General features: G+C 35.4%; 1 protein-coding gene across 4 annotated transcripts in view; it reads left to right on the top strand.

The window, feature by feature from the left end:
* Positions 1-24,500, top strand: part of Tinc (transmembrane protein tincar) — a 99,646-nt gene that overhangs the window by 60,394 nt on the left and 14,752 nt on the right. For all 4 annotated transcript variants that reach the window (XM_071717011.1, XM_071717013.1, XM_071717010.1 and 1 more), the window contains 2 exons: positions 2,243-2,374; positions 23,646-24,245. In XM_071717011.1, the coding sequence (XP_071573112.1) occupies positions 2,243-2,374; positions 23,646-24,245 (732 nt within the window). The remainder of the gene's footprint in view (positions 1-2,242; positions 2,375-23,645; positions 24,246-24,500) is intronic.

Genomic DNA, 24,500 nt, shown 5'->3' with positions numbered 1-24,500 from the left:
CTCCGAAACTATAAAAAATAGAAAAAAAATGTTTTAAACAAAAGTTGAATGGTTTGAAGAGTACTTTTTTAAAACAATGACAAAAAATTGTTTAATAAAAATAAAATACAATAAAAAAATTTTCTTTTATTATTATTATAGTAATATCACAACTGTGATATGTCGTTATATTACTATGATTCATTTTTGCATTTTAATATTACTGTGATATTTTAGTAATATTTCTGCTATATTTCATTGCAATATTGCAATAGAAAAATAATAATGCTGTTGTATTATGTGTCATGTGAGATATTATTACGAGATTTTTGAACACTATAAAGATGTGTTATATATGAGTATAAGTAAGAAGGAAGCGTTACAGAGTCAGAAGATCGTCACTAAGATCGCCGGTCAATCTTCGTAATAGTCAAGCGATGTTGGCGCGGTTACTATCCAGGGATGGTGACCGGCTGACAGAGCGGAAAAGATGTTCGCTCTCTCAGCCGGTCACCCGCCTCTGGATAATAATTTTTAATATAATCTGCCAAGTTTCCAAGTACACTTCAAATTTTCCAAGTATACTTGGAAACCTGGCAAATTATATTTTGCTACCTAACCTGGAGAATTATATTTTGGAGTAAATAACCCCGTTCAAAGTATTCTTGCACTTTTGTAGACATGGGAATCTAACAAGGGGACAATCAACTTCCGATTCCGTGGATTCTTGACAAAAATACCGGTGAATCCTGTGATGATCCGCGTTTGATTATGCTACCTGCAGCGTCAATAGTGAAAAAGACTTATGGATCTCTTTTATATTTTGTTGTGTACAAAAGCTGTGGCTTAGGGCTCCAATGCATGCAATAAAAGAGTAATAAACCAATACTGATCGATAATCAAACTTGGGTAATACCTAACTAGTTAATTAGTTAAAAGTTAAATAAAAAGTTAGAAGTTAGTAACTTTTAATTTAGCTTAGATAATTTAAAATGCATTAATTTTTAAACAAGAAAGTAAACTTTCCGTCGCCAGTGAATTAATAAAAGGGAGAATAATATTCGACGCTGACTGGCAAAAAATATTTATTCGTATATCTCACGACGTTTCGACCATTGATTTTGGTCCTTCTCAAGTGTTAATTTTGAATTACATACGTCATACAATCCAATCCTAGTCCTGGCATTGTGCCAGCAAGCCAAAAGTCAAGAAACTAAAATTACATTAAAAAGTTAAAGTAATAACATAAGAATAGAGATTAGAGAACTTACAGGTTTTGTGTATCATATGTGAAATAAAACGTAAGGACAAATTGCTAATTTTTCTGAATTAATAACAGATAACGAGTCGATGCTAAACTCATTAAAGGCTTTAGATAATAATGAATAATCTCTTGTAGTTTGATTTCAATCTGTTCACAAAAATAAATAATATAATGAAACATATGTTTTAGATGCACTCATATGTGATTTTTTGGTGTTTGTTTATGGTTGTTGTTAAGGAATAGTAAATATCTTCACTTTCTTTATAAAATTATAGTAGCTAAGAATGTATAGAATAACATACTAGCATTTTTCATTTATCGCGTTGCATTATTTTTTATTAAATGAATAAATAAACACAATGACTGCGAGTAAGATGACGAACGTCATGCGTGTGCAAGATAAATTTATCCGTAAATGCAGTTACAATTGTTAATGTGCAAAACATTTTTTTCTATCTTTTACAGTATATCTTTCGGAGATATTCAGCCCGAAAGAGAAAAACTGATTTTTTCAAAGGGGTGTTTCGCCCGCTAAACACATATAGGCACGGATAAAAAAAATACATATCCCTTATTTTCATCTAGAGAATAACAGACTAAAAGCTCATCAAAATCGGAGGGAGACATTTCCGGCCGGTTTCCTTGTCGGACATTTAATATATTATTAGATTGAAAGTTTTGAAAGAGAGATGAGCAAATTAAGTCTAATAGATTTGTTTAAAACTAAATAGGTTCTATGCAAATCTTTATCTGTTCGAAAGTTTTAAGAAATTATTCTTTATATACGCTACGGCGCATAAATTACAGTTTATCGTGTCTGTCGTATCAATCAATTGACGCAATTAAAAGGTAATTTATTTATTTAAATAACATCGCAAAGAAAACCGAATAAGATAGGACTAACATCTGTTTCACGTTTTAAAGATGATTGATTGATCCTAATTACAATGTATAACTTCGGAAAAGACGCTGAGCAGGGTGATAACTACTCTTTTTTAGGTCTAGTGAATAATTTATGGAGACACGGTGGTCCTACGGCGGCCTTCGTGCATCTCTGCACGGCCATGTGCTTCCTCCTACCCTCTCTGCTCATGGAAGCGAGGCTAATACACGCTGGATTTCTGCCAAAAGGTAATATAAATGTCTCTGCATTGCTGCTTGTTACGCTTCTTCTGCGCTTAAAGGGGAAACACAATTCCTCTCCGGGAAAATATAAAATAAAATATAAAATAATTAATATTACATCTTATCTTCATTATTTTCTATCATAAACTAAACAAACTATTAATGCGTCACGAGCATCGTGTAAAATAGATCTATACTTTTTTTAAATAATTTAAAAAGGATTTGTCTTCGAACGATCTTAAATTATGTTATTTTAGATTGGGAAAGTGTACAAACTCGTCGCATACTTCTTTCATGTTTCTTTCTTTGAAATTCTTTAATTAAAGACTTGATGTTAGAAATTTGTTTCAAAGGTTTGATATTAAAGACTCGGTGTTCTCGATGCTCTGAGAATTAGACATAAAGATAAACTGACTTTATATTGCGTTTAACTGGTAAGATAACCGCTTTCTCCGCATACTCTTTATGAGCTTGCTATTTTATGAGCTTCAATGAAATATTTCTATCATACTTTTCGCTAAAATACTTTCACGCGATTTTGCGAGTCTCCAACATCTCTTTAATGAATGAGATACCGACGAGATATAAATAATTTTGCAGATTATTTTTACGTTTTGCGATAAAATAGTTCAGTGATTTCGCCCGTAAATCGAGCTCCCTGTCAAATAGGAACGTGGTGCCGCGCTTTCATCTCACTTTTAAAAGTGCGGTTACCGTTCTCAGGCAATATTGCATGAGTAATAGTCGACGTTGTCGACAGAAGCGGGCGTACACTTTGACGTACCACGATTCCACTCGCTGAATTTTCACGGGGGACACCGCGGCAGATATATAACGCGAAGGAAAACAATGAGAGCCACGTGCGAGACCGAGCATCTTTCCGCGATCACTTTTCCGGAACTTTCCATTTCGTGTACGCACCCTCGCTTGTGCAAACAATGGGATAAGAGGGTTCGGCGAGGGAACCTACTGTTTGTTAATGCAGTACGCATTTGAAAGTACTTTCACTCTACCGATCTGCAAATGTCGTTTGATATTTAAACTAAATGAAATCTCTAAATAAGAGTGATAATTTGATAAATCCAGTTATTTCAATGAATAAAATTGGATAAATGCAATAACGAAACTTTATATCTTATTTCATTAAAACACTCTATTGCGATTTATACTGCAATTTATTTTGCAAGAAATTTTTGCGTTTACTTAAGATCTTATAAATTGTACACTGTTAAATGTTAAAGGATGAGATTTAAACCAATACCTTGAGTTAGATAACGTTTTGTTATTTTTAACTACTATATGCGTCAAAACTTATTACTTTTAAACAAAATAGTATTATTTTAACTCCATTGTTTAGTGAAATTAACGTTGTTTTAGTTAAATTAACTATACGTATTGAGTAGGAGCAGTGGCGACCTATAGGAATGGTTAAAAATTACTCAAATTGAGTATAATTTTACCCTATGAATTTAACAATGTATGTACAATATTTATTTTTTTAAAAGACAATTTAATTTTTATATTTTATTTTCCTTTTTTGACCCTAGAAATTACTTAAATTTTGGTTAAATAATTCTACACGCTTCCACGCATATAAGAAATAATTGGATGGTATATAATAATTTATAGAATTTATAGAATAAAAAGGAAAAGATAACCATCTAAATATTTTAATACTTCCAGTAATATTATTTCATCTAGCTGGAAATTTAATTTCTTTTTCTCCTCTCACAGAGTTTATATTAAATTTATTCTTTTAAATCTCCTTACTTATTGTCAGTGTATAATTAGAAATTGTTTGTCCACACAACGTTAATCGATACAACGCAACCCATCATCTCGCAAACTTTAAATTGTCCGGCAGATGATGAGCTACATCAGCTAATTTGGCGAATGTACGTTAATCTCATAAATTTTGGCGAGTGCCCGGCTAGCAGGTAATAATCTCCATAATTAAAGCGCCACCCGTGAAGTTACGTTCGAACAAATACAACGTTCGCGTCCGTCGCAGGTTGTTATTACCGAAACTGCTAAATACGTTCGTCGCGAACACGTTAAAACGGAGCAACCGGACGAATGTTTCGTCGGACGTGTTAACACATTGAGCGCTCGCGCACCTCAAAAATTGCGCTGTCTCGCAACATGATCGAAGTTTCCACGTGCTGTCTGCCGGCAGGACGATAATGCCAAGCCAGTTTCTCGGTTCCGGAAATATCATCAACCGCCGAGCAGAAGGAAAGTTTCTACATGGTTTCGCCCATCTCGCTCGGCGAGCGAGTAGTCGCGTCGACCTGAATAAATGCGTTTCTACGTCGAAGGCTAAACGCGATAAGCCGCGATTTACGGCGGAGGTTCCTTGACGCATAAAATGAGAAATTTAACAGGCATCTATACACGCGTTTCGAGCTCTCGTTTTTATAACACGTGTGATGATATCAAGATGTTTCGGCGTCTACTGAGATTTGATGCAGATATTGAAACTACCGAGAACATAAACGTTAGGTAATATGAAGAATATACCTAGCATATATGATGACATCCGCAGTTGATTTTTTGAAAAAATCATTTTTATTCATGCCATAGTTGCGAGAAAAGATAACGATACGCGAAGAACGTATTTCTCTTTTAGAGATTCTATTGATTTTCAAAATTTATAATCGAAACCCGCAGTTTGTTTGAATAAAGTTATGTATAGATAGAGTACGCAGACGGCAATATTGTTGTCACATTGCCTTTTTAATCTTTCCATTGCGTGTGATCGCGCAATATATCACGTTGCAAAGAGAAATTTTCAAGCAGATGCAGCAGTGGCAGTTTTAGCTTCGCCGCGGCGATAACATACACAGTAGTAAACTCGTCGATGTCACACAGGCGAAGGTGTACAGTGAACATTATTCATTCCCACATATCTGAACCACATTAGTCCGCAACTGTAAACTGCAAGTTTGCTTTCTCGGCAGGAAAATTATTCCAGGACACTATAGAAAATAATATCTCTTCAAATTTATTTGCACGATAGTGCACTGTGAAAAACGAAACGTGCAGTATTGCCTTAAAAAATAAAGAAATGTGTCGATAATGCATCTAAATGCGTCTCTCCCAATTTTTTAAGGATGAATAGGTGTTTGTGTACAAATTATTATATATTCTTTAATAATTGTTATATTTTATATAAATAAGGATTTGTTGAACATTTTAAAAGCAGTATTTTTTAAATTTTCTTACTGAATTAATCATATTAGTCTGCATTATTTACGGCATTTATGCAATTATTAATTTTTTTGCAGTAGCGCGTCTTGTATAGGAAACTGACGAATTATGTATTTACGACGATTTTCAATTATGTGTTTATAAATATAGCAAAAACGTTTTTGCAGCGCGGCATATCAGCGAAACGAGTTTTCCAGCGGATTGTTAATTAAATGCCGGAAAATCAAGTTTAATCGCATTTCTACGTTCTCCAATCCCAGACCGCGTACGGTCGATTTTGAAATATCGACGCAGACAGGCGGTGCTTTCGGACTTCAGCCGCATTAACACAGGGAGTCAATATATGTGTATACACGCGCGCACGTCGAAAGGTATCCGACGTAATGCACCACCGGCGCTTGCAAATAGGTATCATTCGCAGCGCGCATTAAGCTCACTCGTAATTACGGTAAAGTGACGTACGTAGTCTGCTCCGACGGGACGGCGCGCGGCGGCCGGTGGTAACGTCGCTCGTAAATGCTCGTCCGCGCGCATTCACTCTCCACAGTATAACAACAGTATAACAACGCTGCCCTGGGTCACGCTCGCAAGAACTGCGAAGGCTCGATTCGACCGGGAGATACTTTCAGGTTTTTCTACCGGCTTCCGCCGCTTAATTACTGGCGATGTCTCATCCGGCGGAGAGAATTGTTCACAAAATTAAAATCTTTAACTCCCAGTTGTACAAACTGGTGCTGTGTGCTTTCCGTCCTCGACCGTCTGCAACGGACTCTTTCCGCGAGCCAGGATTAATTATAGACTGAAATGCAAACGATGTCAAGTGACAAGAACATTTTTCATACTTTTATACTATTCATTCTATTTCTGCCCACTCTGCGATGTGCAAATCTATTGTTCTTTCCTAGACAAATATTTATTAAACTTCCACCATTACATATTATTTATTTCTTTAATTTGCAACTCGATTTTTATATTTTAAGTTTATCTTTTTTAATAATAAAAATTATTCGAATTTTTAGTCAAACAGTTTTACACGCTTGCACGCTTATATGAAAGAACTGTGTGAAGCGATAATAATTTATAGGATCATAAATTAGAGAAAGGTTGTCATCTAAATGCACTTCCGATAACTTTATTTCTCTTTCTCTATCACAGAATTATATTAAAAAATTTTTTTTTATTTCGTCTTGCTTAGTGAATAATTCAGAAATTATCTGTCCACAATGTTTGTGTATTGAAAATAATTTTTCTAGCGCGTGTATCATCAATTTATTTATGGACTATTAATATATTAATTTCTTTTATCTTGTTTTGTTGAAAAATTATAAAATCGCATTTTATTTTATTCATTCTTGCGCGTAATTTCTAGCTCCAAAAGAGATTACGTATTTTGTAAAATTCAAAATTAACGATTACATGCATAGTTATATTTTAATCGACATTGCAGGTATATACGCAATTAGTCACGATTCATTGTGCATGGGTATCAGAAAACAACAGCTTTTCCGTGAAAAGAGCGAATTGCGACGGTCTGAAGAATAGCGAGATAAATTACAGTGCTCCGTTTAACCCCTTGCTCCTTGTAATTAATCGTACGTATAAGAAATTCAAGAGCGAGAAAGTTGGACACATAGATCACAAGTTTGTACTTTTCTTTGACGTGCGTTAATCAAACGCTACAAATGATAATTACAGAGCACAGAAGTTCTAGCTTCCAAAAATATAACTGCCATTTGGTTGACAAACTGGCAAATAGTTGATCGACCCGAAATATTTCTCTAGTTTTAGATGTGGAACTGAATATTATTTCTTGTATAGCTTTTATACAATCTTTGCGATTATATACCGAAAACTCGTGAAATAAAGTTTCTTGAAATTTGCGAAAAGCAGAATAAATAATATAGCATTATCATATCGTGAGACAATTGAATGCGTATCGCTGTAGATGAGGAAATTTCGTTCATAACGCGGAGCATAAGGATGATTTAGAAGAGCAACGTAAATATCATTGGCAGAGTGTGCACTTCGGCGCTGGCAGGCTCTCGTGGAGGGCGCGCGGAAAATATAGGAGCAGACAAGTGGAAGTTAGAGTAGAAAACTATGAGAACCTCTGGACTGGCGCGATCAAAACTTCGGCCATCGCACGCGAGTTTGTGCTAGTTTAATGCTCGTATTACGCAAGGCCATGTTTATGTTTACGGTAGTTTAGCACGGGAAAAGCTCGGCGTGTCTCGACGAAACTCTGTTCACGCCGCTCGGCGTGTAATATATTGCATACGTCGAGTCGCTCCAAGAAACTATCCTCTATCCGGTTTGTCTCTTCCTCGCCGATCCCGGAATTAAATTCGTCGAGGGTGCGAATTCCGTGCGCGCGAGCGCGCGCGTGCGCGTGCACTTATTTTGCTAAATACGAACTGTGTAGCGCGCATCGCGAACTTGGTTATTACTCGTCAAAGCAATCCGATTTATCAAGGTATGCGACCCTAAAGTTGTCGGCAAAGTTGCATGTACGTGCCGCGAAATCATGAACTTCCAAAACCATGCTTTCGAAGCTCTAGCGTGTCTAGGATAAATATATAGAGCCAGTGAAACCGCAGCGAAAGCACGAATGCGGTTGCTGTAATAGAAATTGAACTAATTACGGATAGACGCTTCTCATAATTATAAATTATATTTCAATCAGATATTTTAAACAATGCATTATTATAATCATAGAAATAGATGTTTAAGTTACCTTACTTATAAATCACAATAATTTGAACATTAGTCGTTTGATATTTAATATTAAACGTTGACTGAGCAAAATGTTGATGTTGACAATATTAGCATTAGTCTTAAATTCTTAAACTAGAGAAGTTTCTGATTGGAAGAATTGCTCTTGCACTACTGAATAAAAACTATGAAAAGTTATTTATGTATGATAAAATGTTTTCTGTTAATCAATTTAGGATACAAATAAAAATTTAAAAGAAGTTATAAAGCCAAGAATACATATTCAAGAATATTAAAATCACGCACAGTAATAAAAGATTTATCATTTTTATCGTTGTCGCATGATCATGTCAAATCGTGTAAGCCATGGAAATATAATGATACATTATAGTGTTTTATCATATAAACGCGTGTTTCTCGTGTTCACATCAAATACATGCCACACTTCCAATTACTAATTCATATTTTGATGAGATATGATTGTTTTTTCTTTTACGATTAAAATAACATCTTGCTACAGTAATTAATCTCATCGCGTGCGGTTCACACTCGCTGTCTCCAACACCCATAAAGTACACTTAACAATTTACGAGTTATGAAGAAACCGTGAGGCAACTTTTAACAGGTTTTATCTGATCGTATCACGAACTTTTTTACTATTAAAAAAAAACATAGAATCTAGTAGACATTAATTGAATATAAGAAACGGTTATGGAGAAAAAAACGTTGTATAAATTGTCTTCTTTCGAACAAATTTAAATTTGACAAAGAAAAATTAGTGCGAAAAACGAATATTAAATATAAATTAAATATCTATTATAGTATTAAGAACTTTGTATTAATAAAAATATAATCATATTACGTAGTCAAAAACCATGTCCTAATAAGTTACACATATAAGGTGCGACGTTAAAAAATGACTCGTATTTGTTTCTCGCAAATAGCATTTAATTCCACTGCGCGTAAAAGTTATCCGCGCACCGAATAAATGCCTCTCACTTTTTGTAATTATGCAAATTTCTAGTTTCATTATAAATATTCTCAAATTGCCGCTTCACGCGGAATAATAGGACTTCTCGGGGAACGTTCGAAAAGAAAGCTCTTAACTTTCATAAAAGCCCCCCAGCTAACGCTCTGAATAGAAAATGCGTGGTTGTTCGCTTCAATCTGCATTATACCTGTGTGCAATAAAGTCACCGTGCAACAGATTTGATACGCCAGCTACGTTCTACGGAATATATAAGCAGAGAGAGACATAATCACGAGCACAATATTCTCCTCTTTATCCCATCGCTAATATTGGCATAAATATTGCTTCCATATTCGCCGTTAATAACAAAAATATAATAAGTAGGTATATATACTAAATCATTATAATTGAAATACTTTATTTTGCTCAAATACATATAGCCAAGTAAATATACAGGGTCCGCCAACGAAAAGTGTTCACCCCCTATATTTTGGAAATTCAAAATTATGAAAAATCGCGAAATACGTGTTCGATCATTTCGAGGGGCAACTCATTTAAGAGAGTTGTCCCACAAGGGGATGCCCCAGGGAGACCCCAACCAAGTGGAATCCCCTATATTGTAGCATATATTGTTTGAAAGGGCATAAAATAAGACAAATTTTGTCGCAAACCAGAGGTCGATACGTTGACCTGTTCGTTATTTAGAGTCGAATATGGGCTTTTCCGAACTTTGACCGTAAATAACTCCCGAACGGATCAATCGTTCTAATTTGCGCCAAAATTTTTCTTATTTTATGCCCTTTCAAACGATCTGCTACAATATGGGGGGTTTCATTTGAAATTTTTGAGTTAGAGGCACTCGAAATATAGGGAGTGCAGGACACTTTTCGTTGGTGGACCCTGTATATTTATCTATTATTTAAAGATATGCATACAACTTTATTTTTTAGCGCAGTTCTTTATATTCCACTTTTGCAATCATATAATGTATTAAATACATATTCTTATCTTTACAATTGAGTATAAATTAGTACGATAATCACACAAATCTCAAATTAATATTTGGCACGATTAATATTTGGCATTAAATCAAGCTGCAAAATGAAATCATTGTCCAAGTAACAGAAAGCATGAATAAGAAAACGTTCTTTATTTTTGTACAAATTTACAACTCTATACTTTTTTAATAATCTTCTGTTCGTGCAATAATTCACATGCTCTCATTTTAAACGATTGCAAGTAAAGATAATTTTGATTTTGATATGTATTTACGAGACAATTTTTCATATAAACATTTTACAAGAAAGGGACGATATTTTTGTATCTAAGCGCACTCCCAGCGCGAACAGTGCGCAGATTAAAGTGGATGTCGGACCCGCAGTAGTACAAGTCAATAATTCGCGGAGGCCGTTCGCGGCGCGGAGCAAATTCGAGTGTCCGAACGCGACACGAAATAGCTCTCGTTTGTACTCGAAAAATAGGATGAGCGGTGCTTGAACCTGCCGCACTTAAAGTACCGTACACGCATTACGCGATCACGATTTATGAGCGAGTTTGATGAAAACAGCCCTCTCCCTTTGAACATTCCACCTACCTACGTCGAACGATGATGCGACACCAAGAGCCCGCATAATGAAATTGCTAATAACGTGGCTCGCGCAGACTGCTAGTCTGATGGCTGCTATAAACGCCGATAGATTTTTGCCTCGTTAAAAGCGCCCCGTTAAATACTCGGACTAAATCCGGGTTCGAGATACGAGAACTGATCAAATGACAAGACACGCTCGACATTAATCTCGTAACTTATTGTTAAACTGAAAGATCACGAAGTGATGTAGTTATCCTGAATTTTATTTTTTTCCATTGCTCGCATTGATATGCAGAGGTTCCAAGATGTGTCTAGATTTCATTTAAAATAAATCCAAATATTTCTCATAAATGTAAAGTATAGAGAAAGGATCCAATCTTATTTGAAGGATTAATAAGTATAGATTTAATTTATGATTCATAAAGATTAATTTTTATATGACTTTATGTTTAATGTAAATCTTACAGATTAACCATTTTTGTGTTTTTCCTTTATTTTATAACTAGCTCAAAATCTATCTTTAAATTGGAAATAAAACAGGAACAAGATTTTACAATATCGAATATGTACATGCATACTTTCGTGTATATCGTTTTTCACACTTTTTCTCTTAAGAAAGGTGCCGTTTTTTTAAATTAAAATATTGCAACCCCTTAATCATCGATAATTCAGGGCTGTGCGTCGCTGCGGTAATGATAAGATACTTTGCCGCGAGACTTCAAAGTACCTGCCCGATCAAATTAAGGTTTAAAGGATCGTATCTCTTCGCACCATAATGGAATTAGCAGCATCTTAATTTGCAAAGATCATTTGCGAAGGCCCTTCGTTACTGGCGGAAATTTCTTGAAAATATCTTTGTCGATTCATAATCTTTTTTATTCCGAGACGTCTCTCTCTCGAAAAATGCTTAGAAAAATATCGGGGAAGAGAAGAGACAGACAACATCTTCTCGTAACAACTGCGTTGACATTCATTAGAGTATCGTGCAAAGCTATATGCAAAGTTGTTCGAGAAGTCAGAATAAAAAGTAAATATTTTCTTTTGCATCCACCTACGTTCCGTAATGGCGACACTTCTTTGATATGGTTTCTCAGTATTATCTGTCATTATAACATCTTTGCCAAGTCACGAAGTTTTTCACATTATGCATAATACGCACTATATATTCGCATCTTAAAAGGAAAATACGTTATTTTATTAATTATTTTTTTTTGCGGTATTATTAGGCTACTAAGATCTAAGCTCGGACCGCAAATGACTTTTATTCTAATTTGATTGTATATCATAACTTATTTTCTCTTATTATTATATATTTTTTATCAACAATTAACCTGTTTGATTTTAAGTAAACTATATATAAAGATTAGAATTTAATGACGAATAATAATTATAATACTTTCACTCAAATCTTCGAGAGTAAAGAATAAAGAATAAGAATATATAAATCCTAAACATACAAACATGCGAAATAATTACAGAAGAAACTTAACTTTATATAAATGCAATACGTTTTTTCTTATTAACAATTAAGATTGTTGCATAATACAAAATAAGAATCGAAGAGTTCTACTTTGATTACGCAACACTGTATTACCTATGGCTAAATATATCTGAGTGATAGCAAAAATTTTGAATGGAAATCGAATCGTTCACCCGTAGCAATACCAGCTACACCTGCTTCGATTTTTCTGCCAGAGGGAAGACAGGCAGATAACCGACGGCTGTTGCTTTTGCATCGACATCCGTATCCCAGCGATTCCGGCCGTTGAAGTGAAAACCCGTGTTATCATTATGTCCGATCCCTTTCTCGCACTCGCGCCGTAGGAAAACTTTCGACGCGCTTTTCCGCTCGGAAAATCTTACAATCGACGACCCCTGGCCAGAGCTCTTCGTGGCATATTCAATTCTCTGCGCAGACTATCGACTAACGCATTGATTGATTCTAGTGAAACTCGGAAGAGAATTTCTCGAACGTAAACCTTCGCGGGCGGGCGGGCGGGATGGTGTCAAAGTTCGCTCATTATACCTGTTGCTAATGGGGATCACGCGCTAATGATTCGCCTGCTATGAACTTTCAAGGATCGTGAAATGTGAGATTCCTTTCCGTTTCCGTGAAATGACGCATTCAAGAAGAAAAAGAGAGATAGAATCGGTATAACTGCGTGGATCAAACGCATCGGAATAATTTGAAAACTTTCTTAAAGCGTCTATTCGCGCGCGAAGCATCAGTCCATTAAGCAAGAATTTTAATAATACTTGTAATCAGTTAGCATTAGATTTAGAAAATAAATTTGCAGAAATATGAAGAAAAATAATGATTGCGCAAGATGAACTTTCCTGGGTTTACCAAATGCGTTTATCCGTTTCAATCCAAAGCTCCATTTCAAATAAAGATGATTTATTACATAACGAATGTAATTTAAGCTAAATGTTTTATTAATTACTAGTGATTTTACGTAAAACACAATGCATAATAAATTTCTGGAAATATTATTAATAATACGCTACACTCTTCTATAAAACTACATCACATCACAAGTATGCAAATCATGGTAGGTGTTATCACTGCGTTAATGCATTTTTAATAGATTGCCAATTTAATTTTTGATAGCTACGCGATGCACGTCTTTATACTGCAAAAATACAGAATTTTGTGGTGAAAAAATTTGCTGTCAAATAATTTCAAGCCTATACATATATCATTAAGCTATAATATCTTATGCCATATGATACATGACTCGATAAAATTAAAACAAACTATTTTTAATAGCTTGACAATTTTATTTAGATATATTTTATTATAGAGAGAGATATAGCACTATATATATGGAGGGGTTAAAGCCATAGTGGTGTAAGTCAATTTTTTTGACTACTTTTTTTTCTTCTTTTTTTAACATATCTGCATGTGTAGACTGCATCTATGAACTTAACTCGATAGGTTAAAAAAAGTGACTTACACCACTATGGCTTTAACCCCTCCATATATATATATATATTTGGCGCACACAATGATACACGGGAGTCCATGGAAATAATTTATCGCGCATTTTAGAGCATTTAACTTTTGAATAATGAAATCTTATTGTATTGCTTACTGATTGCAAACAAAATCAGAGCCGAAGTCTATAGATCTGCGACTACGGAGACGCCGTTACGGACTCTTGCAATCACACGGATGGCGTGTTTGAATATCAGAATAAAGAGGCGCGGGTGGAATGACGGTCGTGGATATATTCCTCGACAGTCATAAATATTTAAGCGCCTCGAACTCCCCTTCCTCGTAAATGTATGGATGAAACATTGCGCGCTATGAAACTTTCCAAATCACTCGGGGGAAAGGTAGCCTTCGTCCGTTGATTTTATAAACAAAGAAGTTGTCAGATAATATCTGGCGGCACATTTCGTTTTATTTATATGCAATACGCGTGGAAATCGATTAAGTGAAAGTGAAATGAAATCATGGTACACAATAAGAAATAAGAAAAAAGATTACCTCAATCACGGAAAAGTTTTGCGCTATAAAAAAAAACACTAACTTTACGTTACGTAGAAACTATTTTATGTTCTAGATAAAAAAAACTCTCTATATAAGGAAAGAAGTCACGAGCACGTCAGCGACGTCCCTAATACTGAAAATAAAACTGTTGGCATAGTCCAAATGCGTTTAAGTCACGCAATATGGAAATAAACGCGGAAGCTTGAAGCAAATTTTAAAATTAAGGACCAAAGGTACCATTTTTTTAAGCCTTGACATAGAATTTCGCGAATTATTCAAATCGTATATTTGGTTTACCACGATCTCCCGAACACACGTAAGATTTTTGCGCGATAAAAACGCGCAATTTCGGCTAAAGTTCATTAATCTCCCTCTGTCACCAAGTTTCCGCAAGTTTTTACACCACGATCCCGCCCTTCCGCTAATAAGCCACCGAAGATCAGTCTTTTATTCCTTTTTTAATGATAACCCCGACAATAAAGTAGCTTCCAATTTTAACTGCGTTATCGCCGCGAAAGTTTTCGCGCGGTGCGGGATGAAGAGGCAGACGGGGATGTAACAGGGTAACTTCGTCCTGGCTACGTCCTCGCTCGTGTATTGATCGGTCAGGTGTGTGCATACAGTTTGCTGCAGGATTTCCCGTTCGTAAAATCCCTCCTCCTTGAACGTCCCCGTCTCGTTTAAACCTTTGAAAGCTCGCGGCGATTCCTGTCCCGTTTTCCTCGCCGAGAATTGATGCAATTTCACAACGCAACTTGCACCGGCAATGAGCTGCTTTTTCTCTCGGATACATTTCACGAGGGAGAGACGGCTTTTTATCGCATAATAATAGCGACGTAATTTTCAATTAGGGATATATCTACGGCGAAAATGGACAAGGTGTTATGATATTTTACGTGAAGCCGGAAGAACGTAAAATCCCAACGAAGGATTTAACACAAAGGTGCATTGTTTTAATGCGCATATATTTAGTTTAGCATTAAAGTAGCATTAATTCTCTTATGCAAATTTATTTACGTTCGTGAACGTAAATAAATTCTTTTTCTCTTTAAGTCGACGAAACATATTACCATAATAATTGTAACTGAAGTGAAATAGTTGAGTACCATGGAAAAGGATGACCAAGCTGACTTATATTTCGCCAATAATAAAATACATTTATACTATGAATTAATATATGTATATTCAATTGTCTTCTTGTGGGATATAATAAATAAACGTATAAGAAAAAAAAGAAGAAACAAAACTTTCAATAACGATTGAATTCTATGTTATTAATATGAATTTAAAATCATATACCTATATGTATATTCATTAATTGAAGTATCAGGAAGGAAGGCGTTATGAATACTCTAAGGGTGCGTTTATGTTGGAGCAGTGATAAACGATAAGAGCGGCGATACTAGCGAAGCAGCGAGAATAAATGCATTGCTTTATACGTGTTTATATTGAAACAGCGCGCAGAGCTCAGCGATAAGAGAGTCGAGAAAGAAAATGTTCTATTTCTATGCTTTCATCGACTATAGAAAATCGTTCCTCATGAAGAATTGGCTTAGTATGATTGCACCATGTTTTGTTAATTTTGTTAGAAACCTTGGATGAAATATAATCAAAAGTTTTTATCGTCATTCGCATATATTAAAAAAAATTTGGTGAATACTTTCTCAAGTCATTGTAAATGATGAAATTCCCCAAATTTGTATCGTTTGGTATTAATAGGACGTGCAGAATATTGACGTTTTTTACGTAGACACTTTCCAACATACCATTTTTCAATATTTGAAGATAATAGTAATTCTTCTTCTGTATCATTTATTTTTGGAAACGGTTCACCTCAGTTAATAGCTAGAACTATACTATTATCACAGCTCCATTGTAAATACAAAGAAAGATAGATTTGTTTAGCTTTTATCATCGTTCTTATTGCCAATTATAGCTCTTATCACTGCTCCAACATAAACGCATCAAAGGATTCTTTAAAATATCAAGGAGTGCGAAACATAGACAAAATAATTTGAATAAGCAACTGCAGCTGTCAAGAAATGTAAACGACTTCTCTCTTCATTTTCGTGCATTCACGGGACGGAAATCACGCGTGTGAACGTAAAGAACGAAGGGACAGCCGCGCGGGAACGATGAACAAGGAAGAACGGCGAGGTTCTATATCGTTCTCTGCATCGTTCTGTTCCCCGCGATTCCCTCTCTCTCTCTCTCTCTCGCTTTTCTTCGCTTCCGTCCTCTCTATAACCCGCTGATTCTGTTTGCCCTGCGCTGTCCCTTGCGGGGTTGATTGCAGCGCACCGCCTGACGGCTCTATTCCGCGCACGTTGACCATAACCGAATTAGCGGATAATTAGTTTACATAAAATTACACCGACCGACTCCGCCCTTTTCCTCCCGCGTGCTCTCGCGCCCGTTTCTCCAGCCCCTTCGTCTTCCGGATCGACCGATCGGCCGATTACACCTACGGCGCACCTGTCTATCGTGGTCGACACGCCAACACGCTCGAAAGCCTATCGCCCAGCTTGCTACGCAATTTCATTATCGGTGATTTAGTTGAACGCATCCCGCACGGGGAAGTACCGCCGCGCTGCCGGAAGTGCCGGGATGTGCCGGGGTGGTTTATGAGCTGTGTGATGCTCGCTCATACGCGTCACACGCGCAAGCGGCAAAATCGGAAATGTAATTGTCGGCGATCGCGACCAAGTTTCCACACCTTGCGAAATAATTCAATGAATGTTCGCGGCTTTATCACAGAAAAGTAAACTTCTAGTTTTTTCTTCGAAATTTTGTGATATATAGAAATCAATATATATATATTTAAATATTTATATTAATCTGCAAAAATAGAACTCTTATTATTTAGATCTTGATGTCAAGATCAAGTAAATCTTTTATGTAACTTATTTATCTCACTTTGTACTGATTAATATAATAATTAAATTTTTACATTTAACTCTTAGAAGTTTATCAAAAACTTCTAATCAAATTTTGCTTCCAGTAAAAAAAATAGGATATACAGTAGACCTCCGTATAACACGGGGGATGCGTTCAGTGTTATATGAATCCGTATCATACGAGTCACATAGGTTACACATATGTGGATTATGTATACATATGGAAACACATATTTATAAAAGATGTAAGGGTTTATTGCAAAAAATGTAAAATAAATATTAAAGATGTAATAATAAAATATTTTTTTTATTTTACTTTGAAACAAACAAATATTAAAATTTTTCATTGTGTTATACGACTCCGTGTTATATGAATCCGTCTTATACAGCAGTCTACTGTAATTAGTCTGGTGTCATACATTAAAGACTCATGATATACTTATTATACTTCATCAACAGCTGAAAACCGCATCGTATTAAGTCATATACAAATTTTTCTCATATTTATGTATAATCACATGCGCAATCAACAGCTGATACCAGCATCGTATAAAATCATACAAATTTTTTCTCATATTTATGTATAATCACAATAATCACATGCGCGATGCATAATCTGCATACTTTTTGCCTCGCGCAAGTGGGCGCAAGATGTTTGTCATGCGCGCATTTGCGCGGCGCAAGTGTATCTCCCGACGCGCATCTCATATTCATAGACTCAAACGCAGCGCAACATGTTTCATAGGCAATTCCCCCGGTTTCCGATATCCCGTAAAATATGCATGCGTGTTATCATTACCGCTCTACGTGGCGCATCGTTCTCGCGCGGAGGCATCATACGGACGATAATGCCAATAACACGCTTCAACGATACATTACCCGCGCATACGCTTCGTACATGAATAATTTTTAAACCGCGAGCGCGTGATCGGGTCACGAAAAGTTCGCGTTCGGACGATGCGTTTTTAATCTACATAGATTTATATTGTCGAAATAAACGCGCGTAGAATTCTCTCTCTCTCTCTCTCTCTCTCTCTCTCTCTCTCTCTCTCTCTCTCTCTCTCTCTCTCTCTCTCTCTCTCTCTCTCTCTCTCTCTCTCTCTCTCTCTCTCTCTCTCTCTCTCTCTCTCTCTCTCTCTCTCTCTCTCTCTTCCCTTTTCTATTTGCAAATATGTAATCTAACTTACATCCATTGTGAAGTCTATCTGGGTCAAATACATAATGGATATCACATCCGTATGTACAGTTCTCCATAAGCGAGAGTACATTACCAACAGCATGGTGACCTGTCCATTGTTATTTTACAAAAAGGTCAATTCCTTTGGTCTTAAAGTTCGAAGCATGCTGAGTAATTAACGACATACCCGATAAGAAATATACGCCAGTATCCCACGCCCTTCGCCCTTACGAAGCGTACTTTCGCGCGGAGGATTTAACGCATCGCCCGCAAAAGTCATATTGCTATGGGAACGCCGTACGATCGGTCCATTATACATTAATGCGAACTGCGGCACGGCGCAGTTTTGTCTACCGAGCTGGAATACCGAGCCGGCGTGATAACGCCATTACAAAGGTCACTGTCGTGACTCTCTCCCTCCTCGTCTCTCGGCAGTGCGCGAGAGAAGTGGGTGGCTCTGGTCGCGGGGGTCAGGGGTTGCTGCAACCTGCCGGCAGCTACCCTCCTGCCGGGTCTCGACGTCGCTCTCTCTTGTATTCATGAACTTGAACGTGACCGTTAGCGACTCGATGAGTCGCATCCGCGCGACTTGCATACGCGCGGAGGAAAGATTATCTGCCACGACCGGAATCTACTTCTCTCGACCCCGATCAGCTTCGTCCGCAACAAAAAGAGATTCCTCACCTCCAGGGGTCTAACTGTATATTATCTTCCGAGTGCTATGAAATGCATTCTTAACTACTGCATAGTGCAAATTAGTTGCATTTATATCACAGTTGAATTATTTAACAGTCTCAGGAATATCTTGGCTTTTAATTGGCTTTGAAGTAAAAGCTTTGCAAAACATTTTTTTTATTTGTAAAAATTTATTTACAACGTACGTGTGGAAGTAAAATGCGTGATTCTCTTTATTAAAGTAATATAATTTCCGTTAATTAGTCCATTATTTTTTCTTTTATAGTAATTTGAAATGCTTTGAAATTATATAAAGTCTTATGCAGACGTTTAAGGACTAAATAAATACGTTTATATTAAAATATGATGTTATTATTACATCATGATGCGGTGTTTAGGTGTTTAGATCAATGGTTGCCTACTCATTTTGTGACAGTATTTTTAAAAATATTTATTAGGTTAGAAGATACAGAAATGTGTACAATTTTGTACAATCTATGAAAAAAGAGAAGGCAAAGATAATTTTAAGAAAAGTACAAATAAATTAAAAAAATCTATATATTAATATACTCCATTTTATTATTACAGATATATATTATACATATAATCTTTTTATAATTTTTTATTTTTTAATTTCTGCATATAGCAAACATTAGATCGATCCAGATTGAAATACGAAATTCGGCGGCATCGAAAAATTTGATTGATAAGAGCGCACAGAATGCATTGCTGATCTAACAATGATATTTTTTCATAAGACAAGTTTGGGTAACGTCAACATCTATATTTCTCTAAGCGTTAAATATATTTCTCTTATAAATATATTTAAGCTGTATAAATGAAAAGAACACATAGGGTTGATACGTTGTAAATGAAAACACAATACCGCATCTAAACAAAGGACAGAACTGTTTAAAACAATGAAAACTTTATGACAAAAGCAGACAACGCGAAACGTAAAATACACAAAACGATATGGTTTTATAAACCATTAAACATGTAAAATAAACCGATCAAATATGTCTATCCAAGAACGTAAATTTCATTGACTGCAACCGTCATATAATACAATTACACGAATTGGTAAATTTATAATAACGTCCATATGCAATCGATTTGCACAGAAATGTTTTTGTTTATGCTCATTAAGCGCGCAACGTTAACCAATATCAACACATTTCAATTTAACCAAGCCTTTTACCTCACTCATGATAACTAAAAGACTAACTAACTGCAATTTTCCAATTTATATTAAACTTTCGATCTCAAGCGGTTGTGTTTTCGTGTAACACACGTACGTTCGATATTCAACAATTGTAGTCTTTAGAAAATCGTTTTGAAGTCTGTCTGAAGAAGAAGAAGAAGAAGAAGAAGAAGAAGAAGAAGAAAAGTCTGTCTGGAAGAGCAGAATTGTTCTTCCTCTTCAGAAGTCTCCAAGAGGAACAACTATGCTTCCTCTTGGAGGTTGCTATTGACGTACTTCGGATATATAGTAGAACAACTTTGAACAAGAGACAATTTCTTCTATACATGCGCCTTATTACAAGTTGAGAAGTTGGAACAATCTCTTAATCTAAAGTGAATGTATCAGCTTTTTCTAAATTATAGAGATAATAAATCATAGAAAGAGACTATTATTTTACATTTACTCGTACATGCAAGTTTTTTATGTTGCAGAATAGTTATTTTTAATGCTATCGCTTGACAATGTTTGCTCTTACATTTGTAATTTGTTCGGATGCAATTTTGTGTAATGTTTAACATTGCCAGGTGACGTTTGCCGCTGCAAGAGGAAAATCAAATCAAAGCGACGTAATCTGACTTAAGGGTACAGAATACCCGCATTTTTGTCCTTCTCGCGACTTAACCCCTTCTACGTTCATCCCCCGGTGGGATTAAAGATACTGAGAATGCGGAACCTCGGCGTGGGGCCTCGGAGGTTGAGACAAGTTTAATCCCCCGGCTGTAATTACGCCGTATTCCAAGGCTAAAAATATTTCGAACCCTGAGGAAAGGATAAATGGTCAGAATGTGAGGGACGGTCAATTAAGCGCGACTTTGTGCCTTCGTCTGGATTTCCCACGTGATTTTCGCTCTCTCAGCATTCACCGTTCTGTGTTGTCCATTTACGAGAGAATCGGGAACACATGGACGAGCACGTGAGATCCCGACGGTTTACGCCCGTTTTGATTCGCTGAATCCGACAACTTGCTGAATTTAAACGTTTTCGCAGCATTAAATTCAATTTAACATGTAATATATAAATCACAAAAGAGACAAATATCATGAAATTAAAATATCTCTTTTTATTATATTACTATATTAATACATTAATATGTAATATGTTAATATTATAAAATAATAAAATAAATATTATATTAATATATTAGAGTACATAAAATCAAGTAATTTTTAATTAAAACAGTAGCATGATCTCGTAAAGAGAAAATCTATAACCATAATTTCTCCTTCCAGATCTAGTTAGATTACAATTCGTCACAAAAAAGTTCTTTAATTCCATCATTTTATGGCGAATTATTTGTCGCGAATTAATTGTCGAAAATAGCTCTAATTAAAATTTAATCATTCTACGTGAATTGCCGATATTGTTACAATATTATATTCGAGCGAATATTATGTCAGACGGCGAAGTTTCGTCGAGGACTCATTAACTGAAATCAATTACTGAGACGGACATATTTAATTTCCCATCTGCGATAAAATAAATTCACTGTGATTCATTTAGTATAGGATATTAGCACGATGAATTTTGTCAAAAAAAAGATCAATTCAATAATGCACGGTTATATTTAATGATATTGTTGGTGTATCTAATGATGTTATTTTTATTTTAAGATATCAATAATGAAAATGAAAAATTAATTCTTTTATTATAAAAACAAACAAATGTAAGTAAGTTGTATTATTACACATAGAATTTGTAATAACTATATTGCATTTGATTTCAGATATAAAATTATTATAACATCTATTTTAAAAACTATATTAATGAAATATTGTGTACCATAAATTTCTTGCTTTCTTCACATTATTAATTAAAACTAGAAATTTTTTTACAATCAAAAATTTATATAGGTACAAGCAATACCAAAGTTCTTATATTTTAATATCGCAAGTTTTCCAATACGGTTTTGTATTTTATTATTTATGTAAATTTTGAAGCTTTCTTACAGATATATTTAATGCTTGCGGATGCGCATATATGTATAATAACAAACTAAAACAGCGATGGATATTCGAATATTTTCTCTGATATTATAGCAACTAAGAAAATCTTGTTCCTTGATTGTGTTCAATTGAACCGATAATGTTCACGCGAAGTTCAAAGGCGACTAAAAGCGGCAAGAACGGAAGCGAAGCCAATAAGAAACAGATCGAGACGAAAACGAAACTTAAGAAGACCTCAGAAGCGCCTTACGATAAATCGTGGTGAGGAAAAAAAGAACTTACCAATGCTGGAGACAGAGGAGAATGAATTGTTTCAGACAGGGAATCGATATATTGGTATTTTTTTCGCGCTTTAATATCCATTCAAAGCTCTTTTTAGAAACTTCCGTGAAGAAACCTGTAGCAAGTGAAAGTTTAATGAGCCGAAATACGTGAGAAAAAATTTAGTCACAAATTTCGTAGCATTGCACTAAAAAAATGTATGATATATATTAATTAGTTATGAATTGTGTTGAATAAAAATTAAGCGAGTACTCACTTTAAATTAAATTTTAAATAACTACTTTCAGAAAATTTGTACTTATAACTTTGTTTTTATAATTATTATCGTTGTATTTTAATTATATAACTATTGATTAGTATTAGTAATTTTATGTTTATAAACTGTAAACGAGAAATTACATAATCATATTAAATGTAATATCTTCGTTGATTTTCACTTCTTCGCGAATAAATAGACTGTCTAGTGTTGACCAAATATAACGCAAACCGATGGTTGATACCATGACGACACTTATCTCTTCTGGAACACTCTGCCACGAGACTCTTCGAGGGTCACTCGATCGAAGAACGTTTCGTGCTGCCATTGTCCCTTTTCGAGCTCACCATCGCTTTACTGTATGCAATAAAATCAGTTATAAAGCAGGATATCGCAAAAAAGGTCCAGCCAAGTGGTTAAAAGATAATCGAATTGAATTACGTCTCACAAAAAAATTGAAAAATCCGGAAAGTGACAATTATTCATTAGATGATAAAAGTGCACCAAAGTTTACAAATAAATGTATTATTAAAAAATTGTATTAATTATTAATAATAGTATTATTAAAAGTATTTAATTGAAATATGTTCATTATATTGTTTTTTATCGTATATTTTTTTCTCTCAAGACTCTTAAATTTTTATAAGCATTAACAAGATAAAATTTGCAAGCAATAGCATGCAGGATATAAAAGACTATTTAAATATTAAAGACTTTAAGTATATTTATAATCGTAAATAACAAAATTTGCGGAAGGTTTTTTAACGTTGTTATATTTTACTCAACAGTAAAATAAGACAAAAAATATTTTATCATTTGTTACAGATGCCATATGGAGAACCGATCTGGATTGGATGGTGATACATCGCGATCGCTTGGTGTTGCTAAGCTTCATGAACCCGATCGGCAACTTCAGTACCATGACTGGTTCAGTAACTCCTCAACCTTTCGTAACCCTGGAGGATGGTATTAACGAGAACCTCGATGATCTCACCACTCCAACATCTAGTTTAACAAACATTCCTGATGCGCTTCCTGATGCTGTCGAGACTCGTACCGAGACAACTACTAGATTCTCGACCGTTCTCCATCCAATCGTCACAGATCCGTCTTCATCCCACACTACTTCGATCTCCAGTACGATTCCCAGTAAGTCTACGACGAGTACCGAAGCGATTTCAACGACTCCGAAAACGACGTCGCTCTCGAAAAATAATACCGTGAGACGTCCAACCATGAGACCCATCACCAGGAACGGCAGTTCGAAGAACAGATCGAAGGCGAAGAATCTCACAAGGCTATCCACCACAGCCAAACCTGCCAGAGCCGTCGGTGGAAACATGACGGCTCAGACTATGTCGTTAACAATGAATAGTCTGGCGGATCTCGATCATCCCGAAAATTTGAATCTGGAGCTTCAAGCAGGTAAACCGACCATCAATCTATACATCGAATTGTGACGCTTTTAATTCTCTTTTTTCAAGCTATTTAACAGCATTTGCAATAAAAATAATATGTAGAAAAGTTTTTAAACGTTTTCAAAATATCAAAATTATTTTTTGTGACTTACTTACACAGAAACTTATGCGCAAAAATATAAAAAAGATATTTGTTTATAAACAGATGACAATATAGACCGCATAGTAATACTTTATTCCGTAAAACGTAGCCATATGGTTA

This window comes from Temnothorax nylanderi, unplaced genomic scaffold, assembly GCF_030848795.1.
Source record: "Temnothorax nylanderi isolate EJ_2023f unplaced genomic scaffold, tnyl_v1.0 TNYL_tig0200_pilon, whole genome shotgun sequence".
NCBI lineage: Eukaryota > Metazoa > Arthropoda > Insecta > Hymenoptera > Formicidae > Temnothorax > Temnothorax nylanderi.
Note: the sequence above shows the minus strand (reverse complement) of the source record. Positions and strands in the feature narration are given on the sequence as shown.